We start from the raw sequence: 27,102 nt of genomic DNA, 5'->3' as shown, positions 1-27,102 counted from the left end.
ATTAAAAATTCATTAAAACAAGTAAAAAGAATGAGTCGGATTTGCCGATGGATAAGTACCCTCAACGGAAGGCTGTAAAAAAAAAACAAATAAGAAAGCGTTAAGTTCTATCTTGAGTGAAATATTACTATGTGCAAAGGTTGAAAAAATCTCAGTCTCTCTGTTCGAGTGTTAACGTTGCTACCAGCCAGTTTTTTGGTCACCATAAGAATCAAAAAAATGCATCATTTTTTCAATCTTTTGATTCAATACTCATATTCGGTGCAGTGTGCACCCCTAAAAATTAATTTCTATGTGCGTTGGTGTCAGGAAGGATGAACTTGTAAGGAGGTCGCTGTGAATAGAACTACCGCCCTTAAACAGCACTTAAAGAAAATTTTGAGGGTGTTCGTAATGGTCTTGTCCTATATATATCTTCCTGGAACTTGGTTTCGGTTAAGCCAGATATTCAATTCGTTAGTAATATTGCCCATCAGCCATTTTAGTTGGTAAATTTTCGAACATGATCTAAGTATGGACAAAATATTACGAGTAGCAAAGCTTGGATCAAATCAGGAGTGATCATGTACGCCAGTCAGTCACAGACAGAGCGACAGATGGACGAACATGGAAAAATCGGCGCCAAATTGTCTGAAATGGATTTCATCTAACATAAAGGCGGAGGGTATACAGAAACCATTGCAATCTTCTCTAATAAGTTTTAGTGAACTTCTATCAGCTGATTTTGTGGTTTTCTGTAAAAAGACTTTGTGACTCGAGGTCTTATATAAGAGAACACTCCGCTTGTACATAATACGAAAATGTGGTCTTCTTATGTAAGAAGACCTTGTAGCACGGTGGGCCTTAACTAACTTTAAATGAAAGGTGCTTGGAAAGATTTTGGGGATTCTGAAACTACAATGTTCATAGATTAGAAAAAATAAATCGCGGTCAAAGTTCACGTTGGTAGGGTTTTTAGGTTTTCACGGGTTTTCTTGGAAACCGCAATTCGTATCGTAATAAGACTGAATAAAATGTTGTAGCAGTGAAAATTCTCTACAAGATTGGCCTTAATGATATTTTCGTAGGTTTTACCATTTTTGAGATATAGAAGTACAAATTGGGACAATGCACTGACTGTATCGCCTCCTTATAAATGAAAACCGCTTACCCCTGGGAAGTTTTTTGCGGATTTTGAAACAGCAATGTTCTTAGATGAGAAAATTCGAAAAACAAGAAAAAATCGATGAAGGGATTTTTAAAAAACTCGCGGTCAAAGTTCATATTTTTAGGTTTATTTTAGGTTTTCAGGATTTTGCTTGGAAATTTTCACTGCTATAATATTTTCTTTAGTCCCATTACGAAAGGAACCTAAAAACGTGGCCACGATTTATTTGAAAATTCCTCCTGCTATTTTATTTTTGGTTTTTTTTTTTTATTTTTCTCATCTATGAACACTGTAGTTTCAGAATCCGCAAAAACTTCCCAAGTGTAAGCACCATTCATTTAAAGTTAGTTAAGGCGCACCGTGTAGTCTTCTATAGGAATGCCACCGTGTCTCCAACAAAAAGGACCTTGCGGACTTCTATAAAAACACTTCTTTAATTCGAAGACTCTGTGGTTTTTACAAGAAGACATTGTGGTATTCTGCAGGAAGACTTTGTGTTCTTCTGTAAGTCCAGGTGGTCCTCTATGAGAAGACGTTATGATCTTCCATGACAAGACCTTGTGGTCTTCTATCAGTAGAATTTGTGGTCTTCAATAAGAAGATTTGTTGTTCTTCTTTAAGAACACCTTGTTGTCTTCTATATGACGATTTTGTGTTCTTTTATAAGAAGGCCATGTGGTCCTCTGTAAGAAAACTTTGTGGTCTTCTATAAGCAGACCTCGTGATTTATATAATTACATTTTGTTGTCGTCTATGAGAAGACTTTTCTGTCTTCTATAGGAAGACTTGTTGTTTTCTATAAGAAGACTTGTTGACTTCAAAAAGAAGACCTTGCTGTATTCTTTAGAAAATTTTTTTAGTTTTCTGTGAGGGGCCTTTTTGTCTCTTATAGAAATATTCTGTAGGAAGATTTTGTGTTCTAATATATGAATCTTGTAGTTTTCTATTAAAAGACCTTGTGGTCTTCCATAAAAAGACTTTGTAGTCCTCTATAAAGAGATATTGTAGTCCTGTGTAAGTTAACCTTGCGATTTACTATAAGAGATTTAATGATCTTCGATAGGAAGACCTTCTGATCTTCTAAAATGACTACTGGTCCTTTCTAAAATACGTTTTTATTTTATTTAAAATAAATTAAATTTAAATTTAAAATAAAATACGTTTTTATTTATTTATATAAGAGTAACTAGTGGTCTCTATAAATTTCCCCCTGGTTTTCTCTAAATAGGTAATATCGACACCTCCAAATAATAGTATGCTAAGTCTGAAAAGTGAGTTTTGCAGGAGAAGCTCTCAAAGTTTACAGTTTTCTTTGACCTTCACTACAATTCTGAGTAAACATTTGTTTATAACTTCTGTTCGGATTGACCGATCATTACCAAAATTTGACAGAGTTTAAGTTAAAGGACGTAAAATGTAAAAATGTAAAGAACTTGAAAACATGCTAAGTCGACTTAGCATACTATTGTTTGGAGGCGTCGATATGGTCCCCTATGTTTAGGCCTATTGATTGAAAATATGTTAATAAGATAAACTAGTGGTCTACGCTACCAAGAGTTACTGGTTATCTATAAGAAATCCTGTTGGTCGTCTAAAAGCAGACAATTTGGTCCTCAATAAGAAGTCCTACTAATCTTCTATAAGAAAAAATATTATTCTCCAGAAGAAAACATTCATGACCTCTACCAGAAGTTCTAACTTTGTTCTGTAAGTCCTTATGGTCTTTTGTACGAGACAAAATTGAATTTTTTTCCATCACGAGTTTGCTTTAAAATCAAACATTTTTGGCAACCAAACTTCCTCATAAAGGACTCAAAATATTAAATTATGTTCAAATAAGTTTGAAAGAAATTTTTGAAAAGATTTTATAGTTATCTTGCACAATATCCGACAGGGTTTTGAAGCTTTTGGGCCATTATCTTAGGAAGTATTGACTTACTCCGGGACAAAATGCACCATTGTAAATGAGGACGCTCCAACAATCTACTGAAAAAGAGTCAAAACGATGCGAGCGGAGCTCCTAAACTTCACTTTATCCGAATTTTGCGTGGGAGGTACCCGAAGGAGTGGACCGATATAGTCTATATTTCAATCCCATGCTGGACTGGATGAAATAATACGATGCGCAAAGCCTGTATCAATCAAAAACTCCCTGCGAGGATTATCTTGCGGATTTGCCATTCTGGTTGGTGCCGTCAGGGTTTCTTGGATCTTTTAGGCCAATATCTCAGGACTTACTCCGGCAAAAAATTGTACCGTCGTAAAGCGAGCCACAAAGAAAAACCTACTGATACAAATTTCAAAACGATCCGAATTTTGTGTGGGAGGTACTCGAAGGAGTGGACCGATACAACCCATATTCCAACCTGATACATGACTGGATGAAATAATACGATGCGCAAAGCCTGCATCAATCAAAAACTCCCTGCGAGGATTATCTTGCGGATTTGCCATTTTGGTTGGTGCCGTCAAGGTTTCTTGGAGCTTTTAAGCCAATATCTCAGGAAGTATGGACTTCCGCAAGAAAAAAATTGTACCGTCATAAAGGGATCCGCAAGGAAAACTTACTGAAAAAAATGCAAAACCATCCGAGAGGAGCCCTTAATCTTCACTTTATCCGAATTTTGTGTGGGAGGTACCAGAAGGAGTAGACAAATATAGTTCATATTCGAACCAGATCTATATCTGGAAGGAATAATACGATGTGCAAAGCTTTGAACTTCGAGAGTTGTCGTTAAGACCAATTTACAGACAAATTTTGAACTTTTGTGGGGGAGGTACCAGAAGGAGTGGACCGACATGGCCCATCTTCGAACCTTAACTAAGTTTCCATATTTGGACGTAATCCAAGTATGTTCCATATTTGCACGTAATCCAAGTATGTACGCGAGCGTTATGTTAGGCACAACCAAGTTTAGTTAGTGCCGGCAGATTTTTTGGACTTGTCCCCGAAAAAGAAAACACCGTCAAGAAAAAGAATACAAAGTCAAAATTTCGATTTTTAACAAAAAATGTGCCGTTTATTGACCATTAATCGGTCAAAAAAATTTGAAGGAAAATTCTCTTATTTAAAGACAAAATTTTGATGTATTTAATAAACTCACAAAAATATATGAAGACTGAATACCAAATTTCTGTAATTTTGGGTGGATAATGTGGCTAAAACCTTAAAACCCCGAAAATTGGGCGGTACTGTTCCACGGGGGTTATATCAAAACGTGAACCAATACCAACAATTCTCTGTAAAAATATTTCGCAAGACCTGCTGAAGACTAAATACCAAATATCAGCTACATTGGTTGTTTAATGTGGCTAAAACCTGGAAAATACCGAAAATCGGGCGATACCGTTCAATTGGAGCTATATCAAAACGTGGACCTATGTATATAATTTTTATCAGAAAAGTTTTTTGGTCCATTGGGAACCCTCAATGCAAAATTTCGCCGTATTTGGACGTGAAACATATGTAAAATCTTCAATATTTCTAAATCGGGAGGTACCGTTATATGGGGTCTATATCAAAACGTGGTCCTATGTCCATAATTTTTATCGGAAAAGTTTTTTGTAAAGTAAAAACCCCGCATCTCAAAATTCAACACATTTGGTTGATAAGTTTAGCTAAAATATTCAAAATACCGAAACATTAAGAAGTGCCGTTGCATGGGGACTATCCTGAAACGTGGACCGACCTTCCCATTTTTTTGCTCTCGACATTGTCAGTGAACTATAAGTATTTATATCAAAATTGATCTGCCAATGCCAACTCCTTTTATATTAGGACACCGTTTATTTGAACTCGCGACATAATGCAGCGTTTTTTTGAGGTTATGCGCCATTATTTCGGGAACTATGGACTTGCCCTCGAAACAAATTACAATGATGTAACGGGAGCCGTACGAACATCCTGTTACAAAAAATTTCATAACGATTCGTGAGGTGTCACTAAACTGCACTTATTTCAAGTTTTGTGTGGGAGGTACCCGAAAGAGTGAACCGATATAATCCATATTCGAACTTGATGTATGCCTAGAGGTAGTATTACCATATGCAAAGTTTGGTTCAATTCGGTTACTCCCTTCGAGAGTTATCGTGCGCACCTGAAGTAGTGAATCTATATGGCCCATCTTCGAATTTAAATCAAATCTGGACAAAATATTTCGATACCCAAAATTTGAACCGAATCGATTGATCCGTTCGAGAGTTATCGTGCGCACCAGCCAGACATACAGACAGACGGACGGACATTGCTAGATCTACTCAGAATTGTCTGAAACGGATATCGTACAAACATACTTGGGGTCTAAAACCATTATTTCGATGAGGCACAGGCCCTACCGCTGCTCTTCTATGATACTAATTTCTGGTTTTCTAGGAAAAGATTTACTTGTCTTCTATGCGAAGATGCCCTCGTCTTCTTTATGAAGTTCGATATGACCGATTCGATCATCAGACCTAGTCGATGGTCTTTTATAAGATGTATAGGTAATCTTCTTATAGCATTCTATAAAAAAGACTAAGTTGTTTTGGAGTATATATCACATTTAAGAAGTTCTTTTTATTGTTTTCAATAACAATAACGATATGTTTTCCTCTAAAAGTCGAAGTGGTATTCGCTTATCCATTTCTTCTGTTATAAAAAGATCTAAAATCGACCATCTATCACAAAGAGTAAACTCTTATATTATTTGTCAATACTCCTTTTAAATTCTTTTTTAAATTGTATTCTTTGACCTTATTAATGCCTAACCTGTTTTTACTCTTCAGTAAGCCTTCCTTGAAAAACAAACCCAACATTCCTAGAGGAGAAAGTTGGTGGAATAAATTCCTGAGCTTATTAGAAGCGAACGAATGAACGAACGAAGCCTGACAACATGACCTGTGTTGACACTGAGGAATGAAATCTAATCTCTGAAACCTCTAATGATGACAGTTTATAATAACAAACTCAAATATTCATAATGTAATTACCCTTTTTTCCACATCTAAGGATGAACAAACAAACGAACACACACACAGACAGACAGTCAGTCACATAGATAGACAAGACAACAAGGACTTGGATGAGTCAGGAAACGGCAGAAACCGGAACAGAAGCAACAACAGTTGTAACGATGACAACATTGAGCAACAAGGCAACAGGCTGTTAGTGTTGGAAACACATGGACAATGTGGAAAAGCTTCTCCGGGGAGATGGGATAAAGAGAAAGAGAAGGAGATAGAGAGAGAGAGTGGCGAGAGAGTATGTAAACAGCAAGCCATTTGGTATTTCAAATAAGAAACATTGAATTTTCCCACTATTTTTCCGCAGGATGATGGGAAATAATTTGTTTGGCAGAGTAAAAAATTCTCAATGGCGAGAGAAAGTTAGCAATGAGAGTACAAAAGAGCTCAGTGTGATATCGAAAAATGAAAATGAAACATAAATATTAGGCTTTGCTTGTTGTGCCATTCAATGGAGCACAGTCCAGTGTTTGTGGGTGCCATTAACACACACATGCACACATTCCGGTATTCGCACACAATCTGCCAGCTATACACCGGGTTAAAGATGTTCAAGCAGTCGCCGACTTTTCTAAGGGAAAATGCTCAATGAAGAAAATGTTTCCTATTCAGTATGAAACGAAACTTTAACGGATGCGGACGGTCTGGAAACGGATGTTTTGAGGTCTCTTAAAAGCGAAAAAATTTCTATTGAAGTAAAATACAAGGAAATTCAATTTAAAAGTGAAAAAAATAACGAAAACGAAATTCAAATAAAAGAAATTAATTTGGAAACGAAAAGCAAACAAATTTAAAAAAAATTAAAAATTCGAGATAATATTAAACCAAACCGTTAAAGGCTAACGAAAAGAAAAATTGCGGAAAATTTGCGTTTGTTTAATCTTTGAGGAAATTTGTAAACGAATCACACCTTAACGACAATAGGAACAACAACAACAAACCTTTGTCGTTTACAAAGCACCTTTGGAGGTGATAAGGTGAACAGAAAATCAAGCAAAAAGAAGAGCAAATTTACAACAAAACGCCATCCGAACCAAAAATCGGGATAACAAAAATAAACAAATGTTAATGTCTGTCATTAGCCAGTGAGTGACAGTGAGTGTGCGGATAAGCCGGCAACACGTAGAGAAGCAACAAAAAAACCGGAGTGACATTTAAATTTAAATTCACACGAAACGAGCAGAAAGAAGATACGCATGAGGAAAATGTAAAACGGAAAAACAAAGAAGTTGTGAAAAAAATTACGACTTTAAGCACAAAAAGTGGAATACAGGAAAATTTAAGAAAAAAATAAAGTGGAAACTTGTAAACCGTAAAAAATAAATAAAGATAAGAAGAAGTGACAACGAATATAAAAATAAATAAAAATAAATATTCAAACAAATTAATTTCAATAAATAATCTTAAAACAGTATTCAATTGAATCCCCCAAATTTTTAATTTTAATTTCTTCAGTTTTAATACCATGAAAAAACCTCCCGCCCTTAAAATGTTCAACACACTTCTGTTCCTCATTGCCCTTTTACCTTGCTGGGTAATGCCGGCTCCATCACCGATTGACGGGAGCAGCAGTTACTTCACCTCAAATGGTTATGTTTCAAGCCCCTCAATTTATTCCTACACCATTGAAAATCAATTACCGCTTCAAGTAAATCAAACACCGCGTGATTTGCCATATTATCAATCGGCTGCAAATACGCGAAACTTATATTACACTTCGAATAGCAATAACAATAATCGCGAAACAAATTCTGCCACCGTTGCCCAATCGACACCAGTTTTGGGTGCTCCGGCCCCAACACAACCAGCACCCGTAACCGATTGTACAGTGGATCGTTTGGCGATTTATAAAGTCGTCCTACACACCTATTGGACTAGGGAATTGTTTCCCAAACATTATCCAGATTGGCGACCAACAGCCCAATGGACTAAAACAATAGGTAAGTGGGAAAGTTTTTTGAGTGAATATTTTAGGGGTTTGAAAAAAAGGCGATTTGGTTAAAATGAGTATAAAGCGAGTTTTCAAAATAGGCCTAGATCTATGTTCATACTCGCATTATAGCTTTTTGCCTGGTTAACCTTCTTTATGAAGATTTATTTGACGTGTACATAATGGAATTGACGTTTAGAATCCAGTGGGTTTGTTAATTCCATAAGTTACAAAGTCAGCATAAAACTAAAGCCTCCATTTAAAATTTATACAAAATAAAGCACGGTGCTCTTGAATCAAATTTAAATGGAAGGTGCTTACACCTGGGAAGTTTTTGCAGATTTTGAAACTACAATGTTCATAGATGAGAAAAATCAAAAAATAAAAAAATCGCCGGAGCGCTTTTTAAATAAATCGCGATTCAAGTTGACCTTTTTAGGGGTTGTTTAGGTTTTTGCGATTTTGCTTGGAAACCGTAAGTCCTATCAAAATGGGAATAACGAAAATGTTGTAGCTATCAAAATTCTCTACAAAATTGCCCTTAATGATATTTTCGTAGGTTTTACAACTTTTGAGATATAGAAGTTGAAATTGGGACAATTCAAATCCAATTCAGTTCTGTATCGTCTCCTTATAAAACAATGTCATGACTGCAATTTCCCAACTTAAACTTATATTTCTAAAAAAATGGTACAGCCTAGGAAAATTTACATAAGCCAGTCTTGTAGAGAATTTTCACAGCTATAAGATTTGCTCTGGTCCCATGCCGATAAGACTTGCCGTATTCAAGCAAAATCGTGAAACCCTAAGAAAAAAATCTAAAAATGTAAACTGAGCTTCATTATCTCAAAAATGGTACAGCCTGAGAACAAATCATAAACGTCAATCCTGTATAGAATTTTCACAGCTACAACATTTTCTTTAGCTCCATTTCGATTGGACTCGGTTTACAAGCAAAATCGTGAAAACTGAAAAAACACCTAAAAATGTGAGTTTTTACCGCGACTTATTTAAAAATCCCTACAGCGATTTTTTCTTGTTTTTGGATTTTTCTCATCTATGAACATTGCTGTTTCAGAATTCACAAAAACTTCCCCTGTGTAAGCGGTTTTCATTAAAAGTTAGTTAAGGCGCACCCTTCATGACATTGTTTTATAAGGGGGGCGATACAGTCAGTGCATTGTCCGAATTTGAACTTCAATATCTCAAAAATGGTAAATCCTACGAAGCTACCATAAAGGTCAATCTTGTAGAGAATTTTCATAGCTACAACGTTTTTTTTAGCCTCATTTTGATAGGACTTGCGGTTTCTAAGCAAAATCGTGAAAATCTAAACAACCCCTAAAAATGTCAACTTGAATCGCGATTTATTTAAAAAGCGCTCCGGCGATTTTTTTGTTTTTTGATTTTTCTCATCTATGAACATTGTAGTTTCTGAATCCTCAAAAACTTCCCAGGTGTAAGCACCTTCCATTTAAATTTGATTCAAGAGCACCGTGTAAGTTTATGAAAAGGGAGCCGGATGGCATGGCCTTTGTTTTTTTTTTGCGGAAACTCTGAAACTCCTCATGATGACAGTTAATGATGACACACACACACACTGAAATATTTACAATTTAATTATACCATATTCAGTAAGGTTAAATTAATCCCGGTCCACAATAGAGTGATTTCAAAGAAAAACCTTTATGAAATTATCTACATCATCCCCAGTCCCGGTCCACACTAGAGTGATTTCATTAAAAATGTTCATGAAATTATGCGTTCTCGATCGATCGAGTTCCATACTAAAGTAATTTTATGAAATTGCTGCAGTGGAGAACTCGTTCTAAGAACGCCCAATTTTTTGAAATAATTTCATTGAAATTACTCTAGTGTGGACCGGGACCTAGATCGAGTTCCAGAATAGAGTAATATCATGAAATTTGCTTCAATTGGGAACTCGACCTAAGAACGCTAAATTTCATGATTTTTTATTTATTTTTTTTTTTCAATGTCCGGGGACATTTCTTTCTCAAAAAATCAAATTTACGCCGAGATCTACGGTTTACCTTTTCAAATAAAAAAATAAAATAACCTCAATCAAGAGACACGATGCGCCTGAACCAACTTTAAATGGAAGTTGCTTACACCTGGGAAGTTTTTGCAGATACTGAAACTACAATTTTCATAGACGAAAATAATCAAAAAACAACACAAATCGCCGGAGCGCTTTTTAAATACATAAATCGCAGTCAAAGTTAACATTTTTAGGGTTTTTTAGGTTTTGACGATTTTACGTGGTAACCCCAAGTTCTATTGAAATGGGGCTAAAGAAACTATTGTAGCAGTGAAAATTTTCTACATGATTGAGCTTTATGATATTTTCGCATATTTTACCATTTTTGAGATATAGAAGTTCAAGCTGGGACAATGCACCGACTGTAGCGCCTCCTTACAAAACAATGTCATGACTGAAATATCCCAATTTAAGCTTATATATCTCAAAAATGGTACAACCTAGGAAAACCCTACAAAAGCCAATTTTATACAGAATTTTCACAGCAATAAGTTATTTTCTAGTCCCATTTCGATAAGACTTGCCGTTTTTAAGGAAATTCGTGAAAACCTAAAAAAAGCGTAAACATGTGACCAGAACTTCTATAACTCAAAAATGGTGAAACCTAGAAACATATCATAAAGGTCAATCCTCTAGAGAATTTTCACAGCTACAACATTTTCTTTAGTCCCGTTTCGATAGAACTTGAGGTTTCCAAGCAAAATCGTGAAAACCCAAAAAACCCTTAAAGTGTGAACTATTTAGATACAGACCACGTTCCGTCCGGTATTTTGAAATTTTGAATCAAATTCAGGTGACCACGAAGACTGATTCTGATAACAAGACCTATTTAAAAAATCTTTTAATGTTATTCTATACCATTAATTAAGTAATTAAAATAAATACCAGAATAACTCGAACCACGTGTGCATATTGGACTTGTATTGAATATTTCCAACCAAAAATGTCTAATGCTCCTTTGAAATGAAATGAAATGAAATATTGACACAACGTATTTAATTTCAATAGAGAGAGTTTACAATATTTTAGATATAACTTTGAAATTTGGAACGGAGTATAATAAATTAGTCTTTGGATGTTTAGAATTGAAATGAACCATATCAGTACACGTTCAGTATAGTCCCATACAAAAATTCCGCCCGATATTTTGAAGTTTTTAACCAAATTCTCCAACAGAATTGACACAATAACTAACAAATCTTTCAAATGAATATTACCTATGTAGGTTTACGTTTTAATGTATCCCAGAATTTTTAACCACAGTAGCTCTTATTTGGCATTTTCGATTCTATTTCAAAGATTTTCAGAATTTCTTCTTTAAAGTACATATCCATATATCACACATCAACTTCACTCCCATTTAAAAAGTTTTGTCTTATTTTTGCCTTATTAAGTTTTCAATTGAACACATTTTTACCACGAGGACTGATTGTGATAGAAGATCTATCTAAAAACTTATTAATGTTATTTGTATACCATTAAATAATTGAAGTAATTAACTCCAAGAAAGAATAACTCGAATCCGCGAATGCAGATTGGACTTGTACCGAACTATTGTACGAAAATAAAATTCTTTTATGTCATAAAAACATCAAAACTTTTCTATTTTACCAGAAGTGATAGAGTCCATGCTAGACAACTAAAAATTCTGAAAATTACATTTATGGTCTGTTCCAGAACTGCAAGAATCTACACATTTTTAGTAGTAAAAATGTGTAGATTCTTGCTGGTTCTGGAACAGGCATTTAGAAAAAAATAGAAAACATTTTTATCAGGAGTCGGGCGATACCAACTACGACTCATAGACTCCGAATTCTACTCGCAGTACTGTTTGCGACTACGAAATCCACATTAGATCTCGGCAAAAATTTATCTAAGTCCTGACCAAATAGGTTATGTCGAAAAATTCCATCAACTGATATCCCAATGGTTGTTGTTCCGCCTTATTTCTTTCTTAATTGTACGATTAGATGTTTATGAACTCGATGACATTTAAAACTTTCCAAGGACTATGACTTCTGTCGGCACAGCCGAGGCAAACTTATGAAAATTCATACATTTTGTTTTCTAGTTAAAAAGTATCTGTCGGGTTTGCCGACATAGATATACCCTCAGCCTGTGTGAGTGGAGACTTTAATCTGTAGACAGATCGAATACGGGCTTCATAACCAAAATCTTTGTCCTAAAAATTGTGTAGTCAGGGAGTTTCAGAATATCATGGCCTTTTTCGGGCGTATAAACTTTCCAAGAAAAATATCGAAACATTTGGGTATAAAACTTAGCGATTGTGGGCGTTGCGAATAAATTCTTATGTTGAGCTCATAAATTTGACTGCAATAAGAGAAATAAGAGCAAAAGTTTTGCACTTCTGTGGAGAAGATACCTAAAAGAATGGTCCATTTTGGAAGTGGACCTAATTTTGGAAGCCATTCCTTTTGATAGTTATGGTGTCAAGCCGTCATTTTAGTTGGTCATGGTAAGATTTAGTGCTTTTGAACCGTTATGTCAGGAAGCATGGACTTACCCACGAAAAACAGAATATCGCTGTAAACAAGACCGCAAGCAGTAGCATTGGTCAAAATGTCCAATGAATTCTCGAACAGCCCTTATATTGTACTTATGTTGAAATTTTGTTAGGGAGGTATCCGAAGATGTTGTCGCATATAGACCCTCTTTGTATATCAAATGTGCGTCCGGAAGTAATTTTAGGATGTTCAAAGTTTCGGTGAAATCGGATATTGAAATTTTGTGTGGGAGGTACCTGAAGAAGTGAACCGATATAATCCATGTCCGAACCTAATCTATGTCTCGAAGAAATCGATTTGGACCTTCGAGAGTTATTGTGCGCACCATTTTAGCGAAGCGTTTTGTAGTCTTGTAGGAAAAAAAAGGAGTGGGCCGGTATAACTTAAAGTTCGGTTGATGCAGGGGCCCCCATGTGTACGTCCCTGGTTACTACTATGTCTCCAAGAGTAAATCAAAAATCTTAACGGTTTGGACAAAATGATCCCTTTTGTGATTATGACTTCAAGTCTTTTGGGACCCATAACCGAGAAAGTGCAGTTGATGGGAAAATACGCCGGGACATGCGTCTTCCTTTTATACCCTCAGCATTTATGCTAACGAGGGGTATATACACTTTCATACGAGTACGGGCAAAATGTGCCTCATCGAAATAATGGTTTTAGACCCCAAGTATTTTTGGACGAAATCCGTTTCACACAATTTTAGTTGATTTAGCAATGTCCGTCTGTCTGGCTGGCTGGAGCGCACGATAACTCTCAAATGGATCAACCGATTCGGTCCAATATTTTGCCCAAACATAGTTTAAGTTCGAAGATGGGCTATATCGGTCCACTCCTTCCGGTACCTCTCCCACAAAAGTTCGAAAAATTTGTGCGCACGATACTTTGCACATCGTAAAGTTACTACTAGACATAGATGATGTTCTAATATGGACTCAATCGGTCCATTACTTCGGGTACCTCCCACACAAAATTTCGGACAAGTTCAGATTAGGACCTGCTCTCGTATCGCTTTAATTTTTGTTGCAACATCTTGTATTCACAGCCCCCCCCACACGACGGTACAAGTTTCATCAGAGGCAAATTCATACTTCCTGAGAAAATAGCCTGAAAGATGTAGAAAGCACCTATGACACTGTCGGTAGTGGTTGGAGCGCAACGTATCTGCCGATTCGGTCCAAAATTTGGCCTTAGTAATATTTTGTCCAAACATAGTTTAAATTCGACGATAAGCCATATCAGTCCACCCGTTCAGGTACCTCCCCCACAAAAGTTCAAATATGTTCGGAATAATTGTGCGCACGATAACTCTTGAATGGAGTAACCGATGTAATCCATACTTTACACATCCTAATATATCTACCAGATATAGATCAGGTTCGAATATGGACTATATTTGTCGACTCCTTCTGGTACCTCTCACCCAAAATTTCGGATAAGTTCACTTTAAGACCTGGGGCTCAATTCTTGTTCTATGAAAATTTGAAATAAAAACTTTTATAAGGGAAATAAATTTCAAATGAAAAATTTTATAAAGAAAATATTTTTCATTTCAAATTTTCATAGAACAAGAATCCAGCCCCTGCTCTGGAATCACTTTCATTTCTGGTGCAGCGGTTTGCATTCCCTACCTCCATTACGACGGTAAAAGTTTTTTTTCAGGGGCAAGTCCATATTTCTTAGGAAAACAGCCCGAAAGGTTTAAAAACCCCCTATGTCACCATATGTGCCTGTCTGGCTGTCGGAGAGCATGATAACTCTCGAACTGTTCAACCGAGTTGGTCTTTGTCATATTAAAACCAAACTTAGTTTCATGCAGCAATACCGGTCCACAACTTCCAGTACTTCTCCCCAATATTCAAAAAAAATGCCACTAAAATGCTATGACGATATCACTTGAATGGGGCAACCAATTTGGTCCAAACTTTGGATCTCCTTATATTTTGTCAAAATTTAGTTTAACTTCTACAAAGGCCCATATCGGTCCTCCCTAAGGGTACCTCACCCACAAAAGTTCAACATTTTTGTCTTAGTGCAGTTAATTCCTAATCCAGATTTTTGTCTACAAGTTCAAATGTCCAAAAAGGGCCACAAAATTCTGAAGAGACCTTAAATACATTCGATCTGTCCGTAGGTGAAAGTTTCACTTCACATTGGCTGAGGCAAAGCCGACTGACACTTTTTTACTTGTTTATATTAAGATAGAGAATTTTTTTTATAAATACTTGTTATGACTGTATGTAGTATCAAATTGAAATTGGTCGGTCATAGCTACATTTTTCAAGTGTTTTTTCCTTAAAAATTATATAAACTTTTTTTCGAAATATGTCCTACTTTTGTCATAGCCCCCATATAACGTTATTTTATTATCGTTTCGGCTGAAATTTGGCACTTCGACTTCTTGGAAGATAAGAATCCTTACCAAAAATTATTAACATATGTCCATGTTTCGGACATTGCAATTTTGGCCGTTTTTAGTAATTTTGGGCGACAACAAGTAAAAATTACTATTTTTACTGATATATTATAAATAATAATCAATTGCAATACAAAATGGATGTTGAAATAGTTTTGGCCAGAAAATTTGGATATGAGACCATAGTGCCTTTCATTTCCAAGTTTTGCTTTTGCATACCCCTTATAGAAGTGGAGATATTTGCTTTGGAACAAAACGTTGACTTTTTCTCGAAATAAGCTGTTTACCCATTCCATTCCCTGAATATTATCCGGGGGATCACTCCGGGACCAAAAAAAAAAAATTTGGTGATGATCCGATCGAAATTGATGGACAGACGAACACACATAGTCAGATCGAGCCAGATAGTCAGCTCTTCGCGACATTCATTATGGTATATATAAGTATAGGTCTGCGACCATTATTTTGATGAGTTACAAGCTTTTGGGCCAAAAACTAACTTACAATACCCTCCCCACATAGGGGTGTATGGTATAAATATTGAATACATTTTGAGTGGAACTGGAGTCAGAGTCTGACCAAATATGGCTCGACTCCGAAGCCCTGGAAGGAATAGAGTTAGAAGATAAAAGCATCTATCAAAAGAATCCTTTTTGGTTTGACTGAAGACATGTTATATCAAGAATGGAAGAATAGGCGGCTTTAAATGCAAAACTCAGGGGTTTTATAACCTCATCCTTTAGGATAAGGAGGGTATATGACATCTGATAAAAAAATAACCGTTTTAATCTCATTAAAAACCGTATTTATTTATTCATCAATAACAATCTTGTACCCTTCAAAGTAATCTTCCTCAGATATAACCCAGCAAAAATACTCATTACAAAACCCCCTGCTAACGCATTATTTGAACAAGCGGGTATAACGGTAATAATCAAAAATTGTTCCTATGGTCCCAGGTCCACGCTTTAGGTTGGAGTTGAAAACAAATTATTCGACAAAAAAGTCTTGTTCTTTGTTAAAATGTGCATTTAATATTTAAAAAAAAAATATCGAATTTTCCAACCCGTTTCATCTTAAAAATATCTCTTATTCCCACGCTAGCATTCAAAACCATTTTTCATTTCATTAACTATGCAACTTATTTTCGTCTAGTTGCGCTTTTGAGTTTTTTTTTAGAAAATTTCTTTTCATTCAAAATTTCTTGGGAAAATTCTAATTCTTTAGTAAATAAAGGATTCTGACCTTTTTTCTCTTTTTTTACTGGCGTTCCTTGGCATTATTTCATTCTTTACCAAGTAGGAGTATTTACAGCTGCAGACTTTTTCTTTACATTCACATACTCCGTCAGTCATTCATTCTTGCCATCAAACAGCTAAATTACATTTATATTAACATCAATAGAAGAGTTTTAGTCATGAGCGTGGTTGTATCGTCATGGGAGGTGATAACGACAGCCAAGGACAAATTTTAATTTTTTATAAAAGTTTAGTTTAGAAAATATAACTTTGAATGTTAAGGTCATTAGGGTCTTAGGCGTTGATTTTGAAGTAAATTTTTTAGGACCACCAGTGCCATATGCGTGGGCTTTTGAGTAAAATTTTTCCCAGACCATCAGGCGTATAGTCGTGGATTTTTAAGTGTAATTTTTTTAGGTCCCTCAGAGGTATAGGCGTAGATTTTTAAATAAAATTTTTCTAGAACCATCAGAGGTATAGACGAAGATTTTTAAGTAACATAGGCGTGGATTTTTAAGTGAACATTTCATCTAGGACCATCAGAGGTATAGGTGTGGATTTTTAAGTAAACATTTTGTCCAGGATTTTTAAGTAATTTTTTCCAGGACCATCAGAGGTATAGGCGAGAATTTTTAAGTAAATTTTTTTCCAGGACCATCAGAGTTATAGGCTTGGATTTTTAAGTAAATTTTTTTTTCAGGACCATCAGAGGTATAGGCGTGGATTTTTAAGTAAATTTTTTTCCAGGACCATCAGAGGTATAGGTGTGGATTTTTAAGTAAATTTTTTCCAGGACCATCAGAGGTATAGGCGTGGATTTTTAAGTAAATTTTTTTCCAGGACCATCAGAGGCATAGGCGTGGATTTTTAAGTAATTTTTTTCCAGGACCATCAGAGGTATAGGCGTGGATTTTTAAGTAAATTTTTTTCCAAGACCATCAGAGGTATAGGCGTGGATTTTTAAGTACATTTTGATCCAGGACCATCAGAGGTATAGGCGTGGATTTTTAAGTACATTTTGATCCAGGACCATCAGAGGTATAGGCGTGTTTTTTTAAGTACATTTTTTCCAGCACCATCAGAGGTATAGGCGTGGATTTTTAAGTAAATTTTTTTCCAGGACCATCAGAGGTATAGGCGTGGATTTTTAAGTAAATTTTTTTCCAGGACCATCAGAGGTATAGGCGGGCATTTTTAAGTACATTTTTTCCAGGACCATCAGAGATATAGGCGTGGATTTTTAAGTAAATTTTTTTCCAGTTCCATCAGAGGTATAGGCGTGGATTTTTAAGTAAATTTTTTTCCAGGACCATCAGAGGTATAAGCGTGGATTTTTAAGTAAATTTTTTCCAGTTCCATCAGAGGTATAGGCGTGGATTTTTAAGTGCAATTTTTTCCAGGACCATCAGAGGTATAGGCGTGAATTTTTAAGTAAATTTTTTCCAGGACCATCAGAGGTATAGGCGTGGATTTTTAAGTACAATTTTTTCGAGGACCATCAGAGGTATAGGCGTGGATTTTTAAGTAAATTTTTTTCCAGGACCATCAGAGGTATAGGCGTGAATTTTTAATTACTATTTTTTTCCAGGACCATCAGAGGTATAGGCGTGGATTTTAAGTAAATTTTTTTCCAGGACCATCAGAGGTATAGGCGTGGATTTTTAAGTAAATTTTTAAGTAAATTTTTAAGTAAATTTTTAAGTAAATTTTTAAGTAAATTTTTTTCCAGGACCATCAGAGATATAGTCGTGGATTTTTAAGTAAATTTTTAAGTAAATTTTTTTCCAGGACCATCAGAGGTATAGGCGTGGATTTTTAAGTAAATTTTTAAGTAAATTTTTTTCCAGGACCATCAGAGGTATAGGCGTGGATTTTTAAGTAAATTTTTTTCCAGGACCATCAGAGGTATAGGCGTGTATTTTTAAGTAATATATTTTCCAGGACCATCAGAGGTATTGGTGTGGATTTTTAAGTAAATTTTTTTCCAGGACCATCAGAGGTATTGGTGTGGATTTTTAAGTAATATTTTTTCTAGGACCATCAGAGGTGTAGGTGTGGTTTTTGAAGTTAACATTTTATCTAGGACCACCAGAGATATAGGCGTGGATTTTTAAGTAAAATTTTGTCCAGTTCCATCAGAGGTATAGGCGTGGATTATTAAGTAAAATTTTGGATTTTTAAGTAAAATTTTGTCCAGTTCCATCAGAGGTATAGGCGTGGATTATTAAGTAAAATTTTGTCCAGTTCCATCAGAGGTATAGGCGTGGATTTTTAAGTAAAATTTTGTCCAGTTCCATCAGAGGTATAGGCGTGGATTTTTAAGTAAAATTTTGTCCAGTTCCATCAGAGGTATAGGAGTGGATTTTAAGTAAAATTTTCCTATAACCATTAGAGGTATAGGCGTGGATTTTTAAGTAAAATTTTGTCCAGTTCTATCAAAGGTATAGGCGAGAATTTTTAAGTAAATTTTTTTCCAGGACCATCAGAGGTATAGGCTTGGATTTTTAAGTAAATTTTTTCCAGGACCATCAGCGGTATAGGCGTGGATTTTTAAGTAAATTTTTTTCCAGGACCATCAGAGGTATAGGTGTGGATTTTTAAGTAAATTTTTTCCAGGACCATCAGAGGTATAGGCGTGGATTTTTAAGTAAATTTTTTTCCAGGACCATCAGAGGCATAGGCGTGGATTTTTAAGTAATTTTTTTCCAGGACCATCAGAGGTATAGGCGTGGATTTTTAAGTAAATTTTTTTCCAAGACCATCAGAGGTATAGGCGTGGATTTTTAAGTAAATTTTTTTCCAGGACCATCAGAGGTATAGGCGTGGATTTTTAAGTACATTTTTTTCCAGGACCATCAGAGGTATAGGCGTGGATTTTTAAGTACATTTTTTTCCAGGACCATCAGAGGTATAGGCGTGGATTTTTAAGTAAATTTTTTTCCAGGACCATCAGAGGTATAGGCGTGGATTTTTTAAGTAAATTGTTTCCTTGGACCTTCAGAGGTATAGGCGTGGATTTTTAAGTAAATTTTTTTCCAGGACCATCAGAGGTATAGGCGTGGATTTTTAAGTAAAATTTTTTCCAAGACCATCAGAGGTATAGGCGTGGATTTTTAAGTAATTTTTTTTTTCCAGGACCATCAGAGGTAGAGGCGTGGATTTTTAAGTAACATTTTGTCCAGTTCCATCAGAGGTATAGGCGAGAATTTTTAAGTAAATTTTTTCCCAGGACCATCAGAGGTATAGGCTTGGATTTTTAAGTAAATTTTTTCCAGGACCATCAGAGGTATAGGCTTGGATTTTTAAGTAAATTTTTTTTCCAGGACCATCAGAGGTATAGGCTTGGATTTTTAAGTAAATTTTTTTTCCAGGACCATCAGAGGTATAGGCTTGGATTTTTAAGTAAATTTTTTTTTCAGGACCATCAGAGGTATAGGCGTGGATTTTTAAGTAAATTTTTTCCAGGACCATCAGAGGTATAGGCGTGGATTTTTAAGTAAATTTTTTTCCAGGACCATCAGAGGTATAGGCGTGGATTTTTAAGTAAATTTTTTTCCAGGACCATCAGAGGTATAGGCGGGCATTTTTAAGTACATTTTTTCCAGGACCATCAGAGATATAGGCGTGGATTTTTAAGTAAATTTTTTTCCAGTTCCATCAGAGGTATAGGCGTGGATTTTTAAGTAAATTTTTTTCCAGGACCATCAGAGGTATAAGCGTGGATTTTTAAGTAAATTTTTTCCAGTTCCATCAGAGGTATAGGCGTGGATTTTTAAGTGCAATTTTTTCCAGGACCATCAGAGGTATAGGCGTGAATTTTTAAGTAAATTTTTTCCAGGACCATCAGAGGTATAGGCGTGGATTTTTAAGTACAATTTTTTCGAGGACCATCAGAGGTATAGGCGTGGATTTTTAAGTAAATTTTTTTCCAGGACCATCAGAGGTATAGGCGTGAATTTTTAATTACTATTTTTTTCCAGGACCATCAGAGGTATAGGCGTGGATTTTAAGTAAATTTTTTTCCAGGACCATCAGAGGTATAGGCGTGGATTTTTAAGTAAATTTTTAAGTAAATTTTTAAGTAAATTTTTTTCCAGGACCATCAGAGATATAGTCGTGGATTTTTAAGTAAATTTTTAAGTAAATTTTTTTCCAGGACCATCAGAGGTATAGGCGTGGATTTTTAAGTAAATTTTTAAGTAAATTTTTTTCCAGGACCATCAGAGGTATAGGCGTGGATTTTTAAGTAAATTTTTTTCCAGGACCATCAGAGGTATAGGCGTGTATTTTTAAGTAATATATTTTCCAGGACCATCAGAGGTATTGGTGTGGATTTTTAAGTAAATTTTTTTCCAGGACCATCAGAGGTATTGGTGTGGATTTTTAAGTAATATTTTTTCTAGGACCATCAGAGGTGTAGGTGTGGTTTTTGAAGTTAACATTTTATCTAGGACCACCAGAGATATAGGCGTGGATTTTTAAGTAAAATTTTGTCCAGTTCCATCAGAGGTATAGGCGTGGATTATTAAGTAAAATTTTGTCCAGTTCCATCAGAGGTATAGGCGTGGATTTTTAAGTAAAATTTTGTCCAGTTCCATCAGAGGTATAGGCGTGGATTTTTAAGTAAAATTTTGTCCAGTTCCATCAGAGGTATAGGAGTGGATTTTAAGTAAAATTTTCCTATAACCATTAGAGGTATAGGCGTGGATTTTTAAGTAAAATTTTGTCCAGTTCTATCAGAGGTATAGGCGAGAATTTTTAAGTAAATTTTTTTCCAGGACCATCAGAGGTATAGGCTTGGATTTTTAAGTAAATTTTTTCCAGGACCATCAGCGGTATAGGCGTGGATTTTTAAGTAAATTTTTTTCCAGGACCATCAGAGGTATAGGTGTGGATTTTTAAGTAAATTTTTTCCAGGACCATCAGAGGTATAGGCGTGGATTTTTAAGTAAATTTTTTTCCAGGACCATCAGAGGCATAGGCGTGGATTTTTAAGTAATTTTTTTCCAGGACCATCAGAGGTATAGGCGTGGATTTTTAAGTAAATTTTTTTCCAAGACCATCAGAGGTATAGGCGTGGATTTTTAAGTAAATTTTTTTCCAGGACCATCAGAGGTATAGGCGTGGATTTTTAAGTACATTTTTTTCCAGGACCATCAGAGGTATAGGCGTGGATTTTTAAGTAAATTTTTTTCCAGGACCATCAGAGGTATAGGCGTGGATTTTTTAAGTAAATTGTTTCCTTGGACCTTCAGAGGTATAGGCGTGGATTTTTAAGTAAAGTTTTTCCCAGACCATCAGACGTATAGTTGTGGATTTTTAAGTAAATTTTTTTCCAGGACCATCAGAGGTATAGGCGTGGATTTTTAAGTAAAATTTTTTCCAAGACCATCAGAGGTATAGGCGTGGATTTTTAAGTAATTTTTTTTTCCAGGACCATCAGAGGTAGAGGCGTGGATTTTTAAGTAACATTTTGTCCAGTTCCATCAGAGGTATAGGCGAGAATTTTTAAGTAAATTTTTTCCCAGGACCATCAGAGGTATAGGCTTGGATTTTTAAGTAAATTTTTTCCAGGACCATCAGAGGTATAGGCTTGGATTTTTAAGTAAATTTTTTCCAGGACCATCAGAGGTATAGGCTTGGATTTTTAAGTAAATTTTTTTTCCAGGACCATCAGAGGTATAGGCTTGGATTTTTAAGTAAATTTTTTTTTCAGGACCATCAGAGGTATAGGCGTGGATTTTTAAGTAAATTTTTTCCAGGACCATCAGAGGTATAGGCGTGGATTTTTAAGTAAATTTTTTTCCAGGACCATCAGAGGTATAGCCGTGGATTTTTAAGCAAATTTTTTTCCAGGACCATCAGAGGTATAGGCGTGGATTTTTAAGTAATTTTTTCCCAGGACCATCATAGGTATAGGCATGGATTTTTAAGTAAATTTTTTTCCAAGACCATCAGAGGTATAGGCGTGGATTTTTAAGTAAATTTTTTCCAGGACCATCAGAGGTATAGGCGTGTTTTTTAAGTACATTTTTTCCAGGACCATCAAAAAAGTATAGGCGTGAATTTTTAAGTAAAATTTTGTCCAGTTCCATCAGAGGTATAGGCGAGAATTTTTAAGTAAATTTTTTCCCAGGACCATCAGAGGTATAGGCTTGGATTTTTAAGTAAAATTTTGTCCAGTTCCATCAGAGGTATAGGCGTGGATTTTTAAGTAAAATTTTGTCAAGTTCCATCAGAGGTATAGGCGAGAATTTTTAAGTAAATTTTTTTTCCAGGACCATCAGAGGTATAGGCGTGGATATTTAAGTAAATTTTTTTTCCAGGACCATCAGAGGTATAGGCCTGGATTTTTGAGTAAAATATTTCCTAGGACCATCAGATGCGTAGGCCTGGATTTTTAAGTAAAATTTTTCCTAGGACCATCAGAGGTATAGGCCTGGATTTTTGAGTAAAATATTTCCCAGGACCATCAGATGCGTAGGCCTGGATTTTTAAGTAAAATTTTTCCTAGGACCATCAGAGGTATAGGCCTGGGTTTTTGAGTAAAATATTTCCTAGGACCATCAGAAATATAGGAGTGGAATTTAAGTAAAATATTTCCTAGGACCATTAGATGCGTAGGCCTGGATTTTTAAGTAAAATTTTTCCTAGGACCATCAGAGGTATAGGCCTGAATTTTTAAGTGACCATTTTTTCTAAATTCCAATCAACCACGCCATTGACTCCCTTATAATGTCTTCGTCTGTGTATGTGTGTGTGATTGTTGCCATTCAAGTAATTCCTCTACCATATGTTTGAAAGGCAACAATGTTAGGCCTCCACACACAAGTGCTTCGGCATGTAGCCTAGTAAAAGGGATTCTTTAAAGATTATTTTATTTTATAACCGGATGTGTTGTTACCATTCCCATATACCCTTGCACTTATATAAACTCACTCACTCACTCGCACACACACTAACACATACTGACTGACACAATAATAAAAAGGTCTTTTTTTAGTACATAATGCGATTTGTACGTGTTTAACCTACATACAAAAGCCTTATGTTAGCAGAACGGCTGTTATGCCTTATCCTCGTCCTTATGGTGTTCCAGAAATTCTTCCTTCTTGTTTTCCTTGTTTTTTTTTTTGTCTTTGGAGTAAAAAGATTATGGAGGGACCCCACTTTTTGGTTACTGGGCTATTTCCTTTAAAGCAAAGAAGAAGAAGAAGAAAACAACAACAAAGACGCGTTAAATATAAAATGTAAGGCAATGTTGAGAATTGAAGTAGATCTTCTCGAGAATGGGTTATCATAAAACGTTATTGCTGAGGCTGGGAAAAGAAAGTATAAAACTACTACCATATGGCCACTTAAAATGAAAATGCTTACCGCTTAAAGCTCTGTTACAAAGTTAAAAGATGAAGCAGAAGGATTTTCAATTTTAAAGGAGGAGTTAAGGATTTAATACCCCACCATCTCTTCCGCTACCTCTCTCTTTATCTTTGGAGGGAAGCTTAATGTAACGAGATTTTCACGAGTTGTGTTTTTTGGGATTATAAAAATTGTTTTTAAAGTGAAAGTTAAGTGATAAAATGGGGATCACTTAACACACGGCATAATTCGTTCGAAAGGGATTCCGTTAAATTGTCGATAAACTCAAAGAGTTTAGAAGTTTTAGGTGCAAGAAAACCCCGTAAATATTTAATGTATGAAAATAAATGCTAATTTGGGAATAGTTTTAGTTACAGCAGCACTTAACTAATGAAATTTGTAACAAGATTTTGGGATGTGTGAGTTTGAGTTAAACAAATTTTTTTCAATGCAAAGCAGAGCCATAGTCGTGGATTTTTTAAACAATTTTTTTTAAAGCAGAAATAGAGTCATAGGCTTGGATTTTTTAAACATTTTTTTTAAAGCAGAAATAGAGCCATAGGCATGGATTTTTTAAATAATTTTTTTAAAGCAGAAATAGAGCCATAGGCTTGGATTTTTAAACAATTTTTTTCAAGCAGAAACAGAGCCATAGGCGTGGATTTTTTAAGCAATTTTTTTCAAGACAAACCAAAACCATAGGCGTGGATTTTTTAAACAATTTTTTTTCAAGCAGAAACAGAGCCATAGGCGGGTATTTTTTAAACAATTTTTTTCAAGACAAACCAAAGCCATAGGCGTGGATTTTTTAAACAATTTTTTTCAAGACAAACCAAAGCCATAGGCGTGGATTTTTTAAACAATTTTTTTCAAGACAAACCAAAGCCATAGGCGTGGTTTTTTAAACAATTTTTTTCAAGACAAACCAAAGCCATAGGCGTGGATTTTTTAAGCAATTTTTTTCAAGACAAACCAAAGCCATAGACGTGGATTTTTTAAACAATTTTTTTCAAGACAAACCAAAGCCATAGGCGTGGATTTTTTAAGCAATTTTTTCAAGACAAACCAAAACCATAGGCGTGGATTTTTTAAACAATTTTTTTAAACAATTTTTTTCAAGCAGAAACAGACCCATAGGCGTGGATTTTTTAAACAATTTTTTTCAAGCAGAAACAGACCCATAGGCGTGGATTTTTTAAACAATTTTTTTCAAGCAGAAACAGACCCATAGGCGTGGATTTTTTAAACAATTTTTTTCAAGCAGAAACAGACCCATAGGCTTGGATTTTTTAAACAATTTTTTTGAAGCAGAAAAAGACCCATAGGCGTGGATTTTTTAAACAATTTTTTTCAAGCAGAAACAGACCCATAGGCTTGGATTTTTTAAACAATTTTTTTGAAGCAGAAAAAGACCCATAGGCGTGGATTTTTTAAAAAATTTTTTTCAAGCAGAAACAGAGCCATAGGCATGGATTTTTAAACAATTTTTTTCATGGCAAAACAGAGCCATAGACGTGGATTTTTTAAACTATTTTTTTATAAGCAGAAACAGAGCCTTATGAGTGGATTTTTTAAACTATTTTTTTTATAAGCAGAAACAGAGCCATATGAGTGGATTTTTTAAACAATTTTTTTCAAATCAAAACAGAGCCGTAGGCTTAGAATTTGAAGTAAAATTTATTTAAGCAGGACATTGACGTGGATTTTTAAGTAGATTGTTAAAAAAAAAAAAACAAAAAAAAAGAAAAAACCCTGAAACAAATAACCAATCCGTTGAAAAAAGTTTCCCATAAATTCGTCCTGCAAGAATAAAGGATGTCTTTCAAAAGTAGATATCTTATTATTCCCCTCATATTTTTCTAAACAAATCACAGAAATTTTCTTAGACAAACATTTTAAAGGAATAAAGGAATATTTACTCTGCCATCCAAACAACTTAGACGAAAACACACACACCCAACCATCTACTTACACATTGACACTCAAAAAGCGATATCAATTTAGGAGACATTCAACCAGACAAAACATAACAATTCAGGCGTTGAAAGAAAATGTAATATTTACTTCCGTTTCTGTTGTTGTTGCTCTCTTGGTATTTTCTTCGAAGTATATTTCCTGTTTATCAGTTATTTGTATTTATGTAATGTTGTAAATGGAGACAGAGAGAGAACAAGAGAAAGAACATCATAAAGAATCAAAGTGAAATGAAGAAAAAAAAACTAAACAAAAACATTAGAGTATTTATGTTTGTTTGAATGTGTTGGCTTGTCTGTGGAAAAAAATGTTATTTGAATTCAAATGTTGATTTTCATAAAGTCCTCGCAACAACAACAACAACACCAATAACTACAAAAAAGAAAACAACATTATTTTTGGAAATAGCAGCAATTTGTCGAATTCTTGTCTTGATTTCAGTTTTTCATTTTTAGGCTCCTTTCCTTTTGGCCATTTGGCTGCCATGACGAAGATAGGCAGGAAGGCTTTCTGGCAGACAGCCTTTACGAATGTATGTTGAAAATAACAAAAAACAACGTGGCAAGGAACGAAAAATTGTCTGTTTCCTTATTTTCCTTGTGTTATTTTTCTGCTTTCTTGTAGCCTTTTTCCAGGGGTTGGGGATTGGCAAGAATATATTGTGTTGTTGTGTTTTGCTCGTCCAAAGCATGTTGCTGAAAATATTGTGAAAGACAAAATAAATTCGTTATGATGTTCTTCTTCTTCTTCTTGTTTCTTTCTTGTGCAAAGATAACCGTCATGTTTTGAAGATACCAGCAAAATTACATAATGCTTTATTTATGAGCTTAAGATAAATGTGATGGATCTGTGAAAGATACTTTTCAAACTTTATCGTTGTTATGAAGCTGAAGTCTTGGGTCATTTTGATGAAATACGAATGAGTTTTTGAAAGGTTTTTTCTTTGTTTTTTTTAGTTTCTGTTGTGAATATTAAACAAATGTTTAAAGTGATATTGCAGATTTTTTTCAAGAGGGTGAATGGTGGTAAATTTCCAAAGACGAGGATTTATCTTAGGCAAGGGGAACTAGTTATGATAGATGTGGAGAAGACCTTCTTAGGATCCCTAGTAGAAGATGTTTTAATTTCGTCGACTTTGAAGTAATTTGTCTTTCAAGGGAGATCAGAGCCTTAAACCTGGATTTTTAAGGTATCTTTACAAGAGCAGAGACATTAGTGGGTGGAGCATTGGGCTTAATTTTTAAGAGCTACGGGTTTGGATTTTCAAGTAATTTTTTCTATGTCCCCAGTAGCTAGACTACCTTTATGGAATCTTCTGTTCTTCTTCTGTTCTTATTGTACAAATTGACATTTTAAAGGTATTTTACAGATTACAAACACATCCTATAGCACTCTTCCATAAAAATGATTTGAATGATAGAAAACCTTTTAGAGGATTTCTGTAGATATATAT

At 35.0% G+C, this 27,102-nt stretch overlaps 1 protein-coding gene across 1 annotated transcript in view; it reads left to right on the top strand.

The window, feature by feature from the left end:
- The first annotated feature begins 6,537 nt into the window (after positions 1-6,537).
- mspo (M-spondin) overlaps positions 6,538-27,102 on the top strand; it is a 163,916-nt gene continuing 143,351 nt past the window's right edge. Inside the window, exon 1 of the mRNA XM_073957373.1 lies at positions 6,538-8,088. Coding sequence (XP_073813474.1) covers positions 7,614-8,088 — 475 coding nt within the window. The 5' untranslated portion in view covers positions 6,538-7,613. The remainder of the gene's footprint in view (positions 8,089-27,102) is intronic.

The sequence above is a fragment of the Musca autumnalis genome, unplaced genomic scaffold, assembly GCF_047663935.1.
Source record: "Musca autumnalis isolate F117 unplaced genomic scaffold, ASM4766393v1 scaffold_5, whole genome shotgun sequence".
NCBI classification, from domain to species: domain Eukaryota; kingdom Metazoa; phylum Arthropoda; class Insecta; order Diptera; family Muscidae; genus Musca; species Musca autumnalis.
This window is presented reverse-complemented; position numbering and strand designations above follow the sequence as displayed.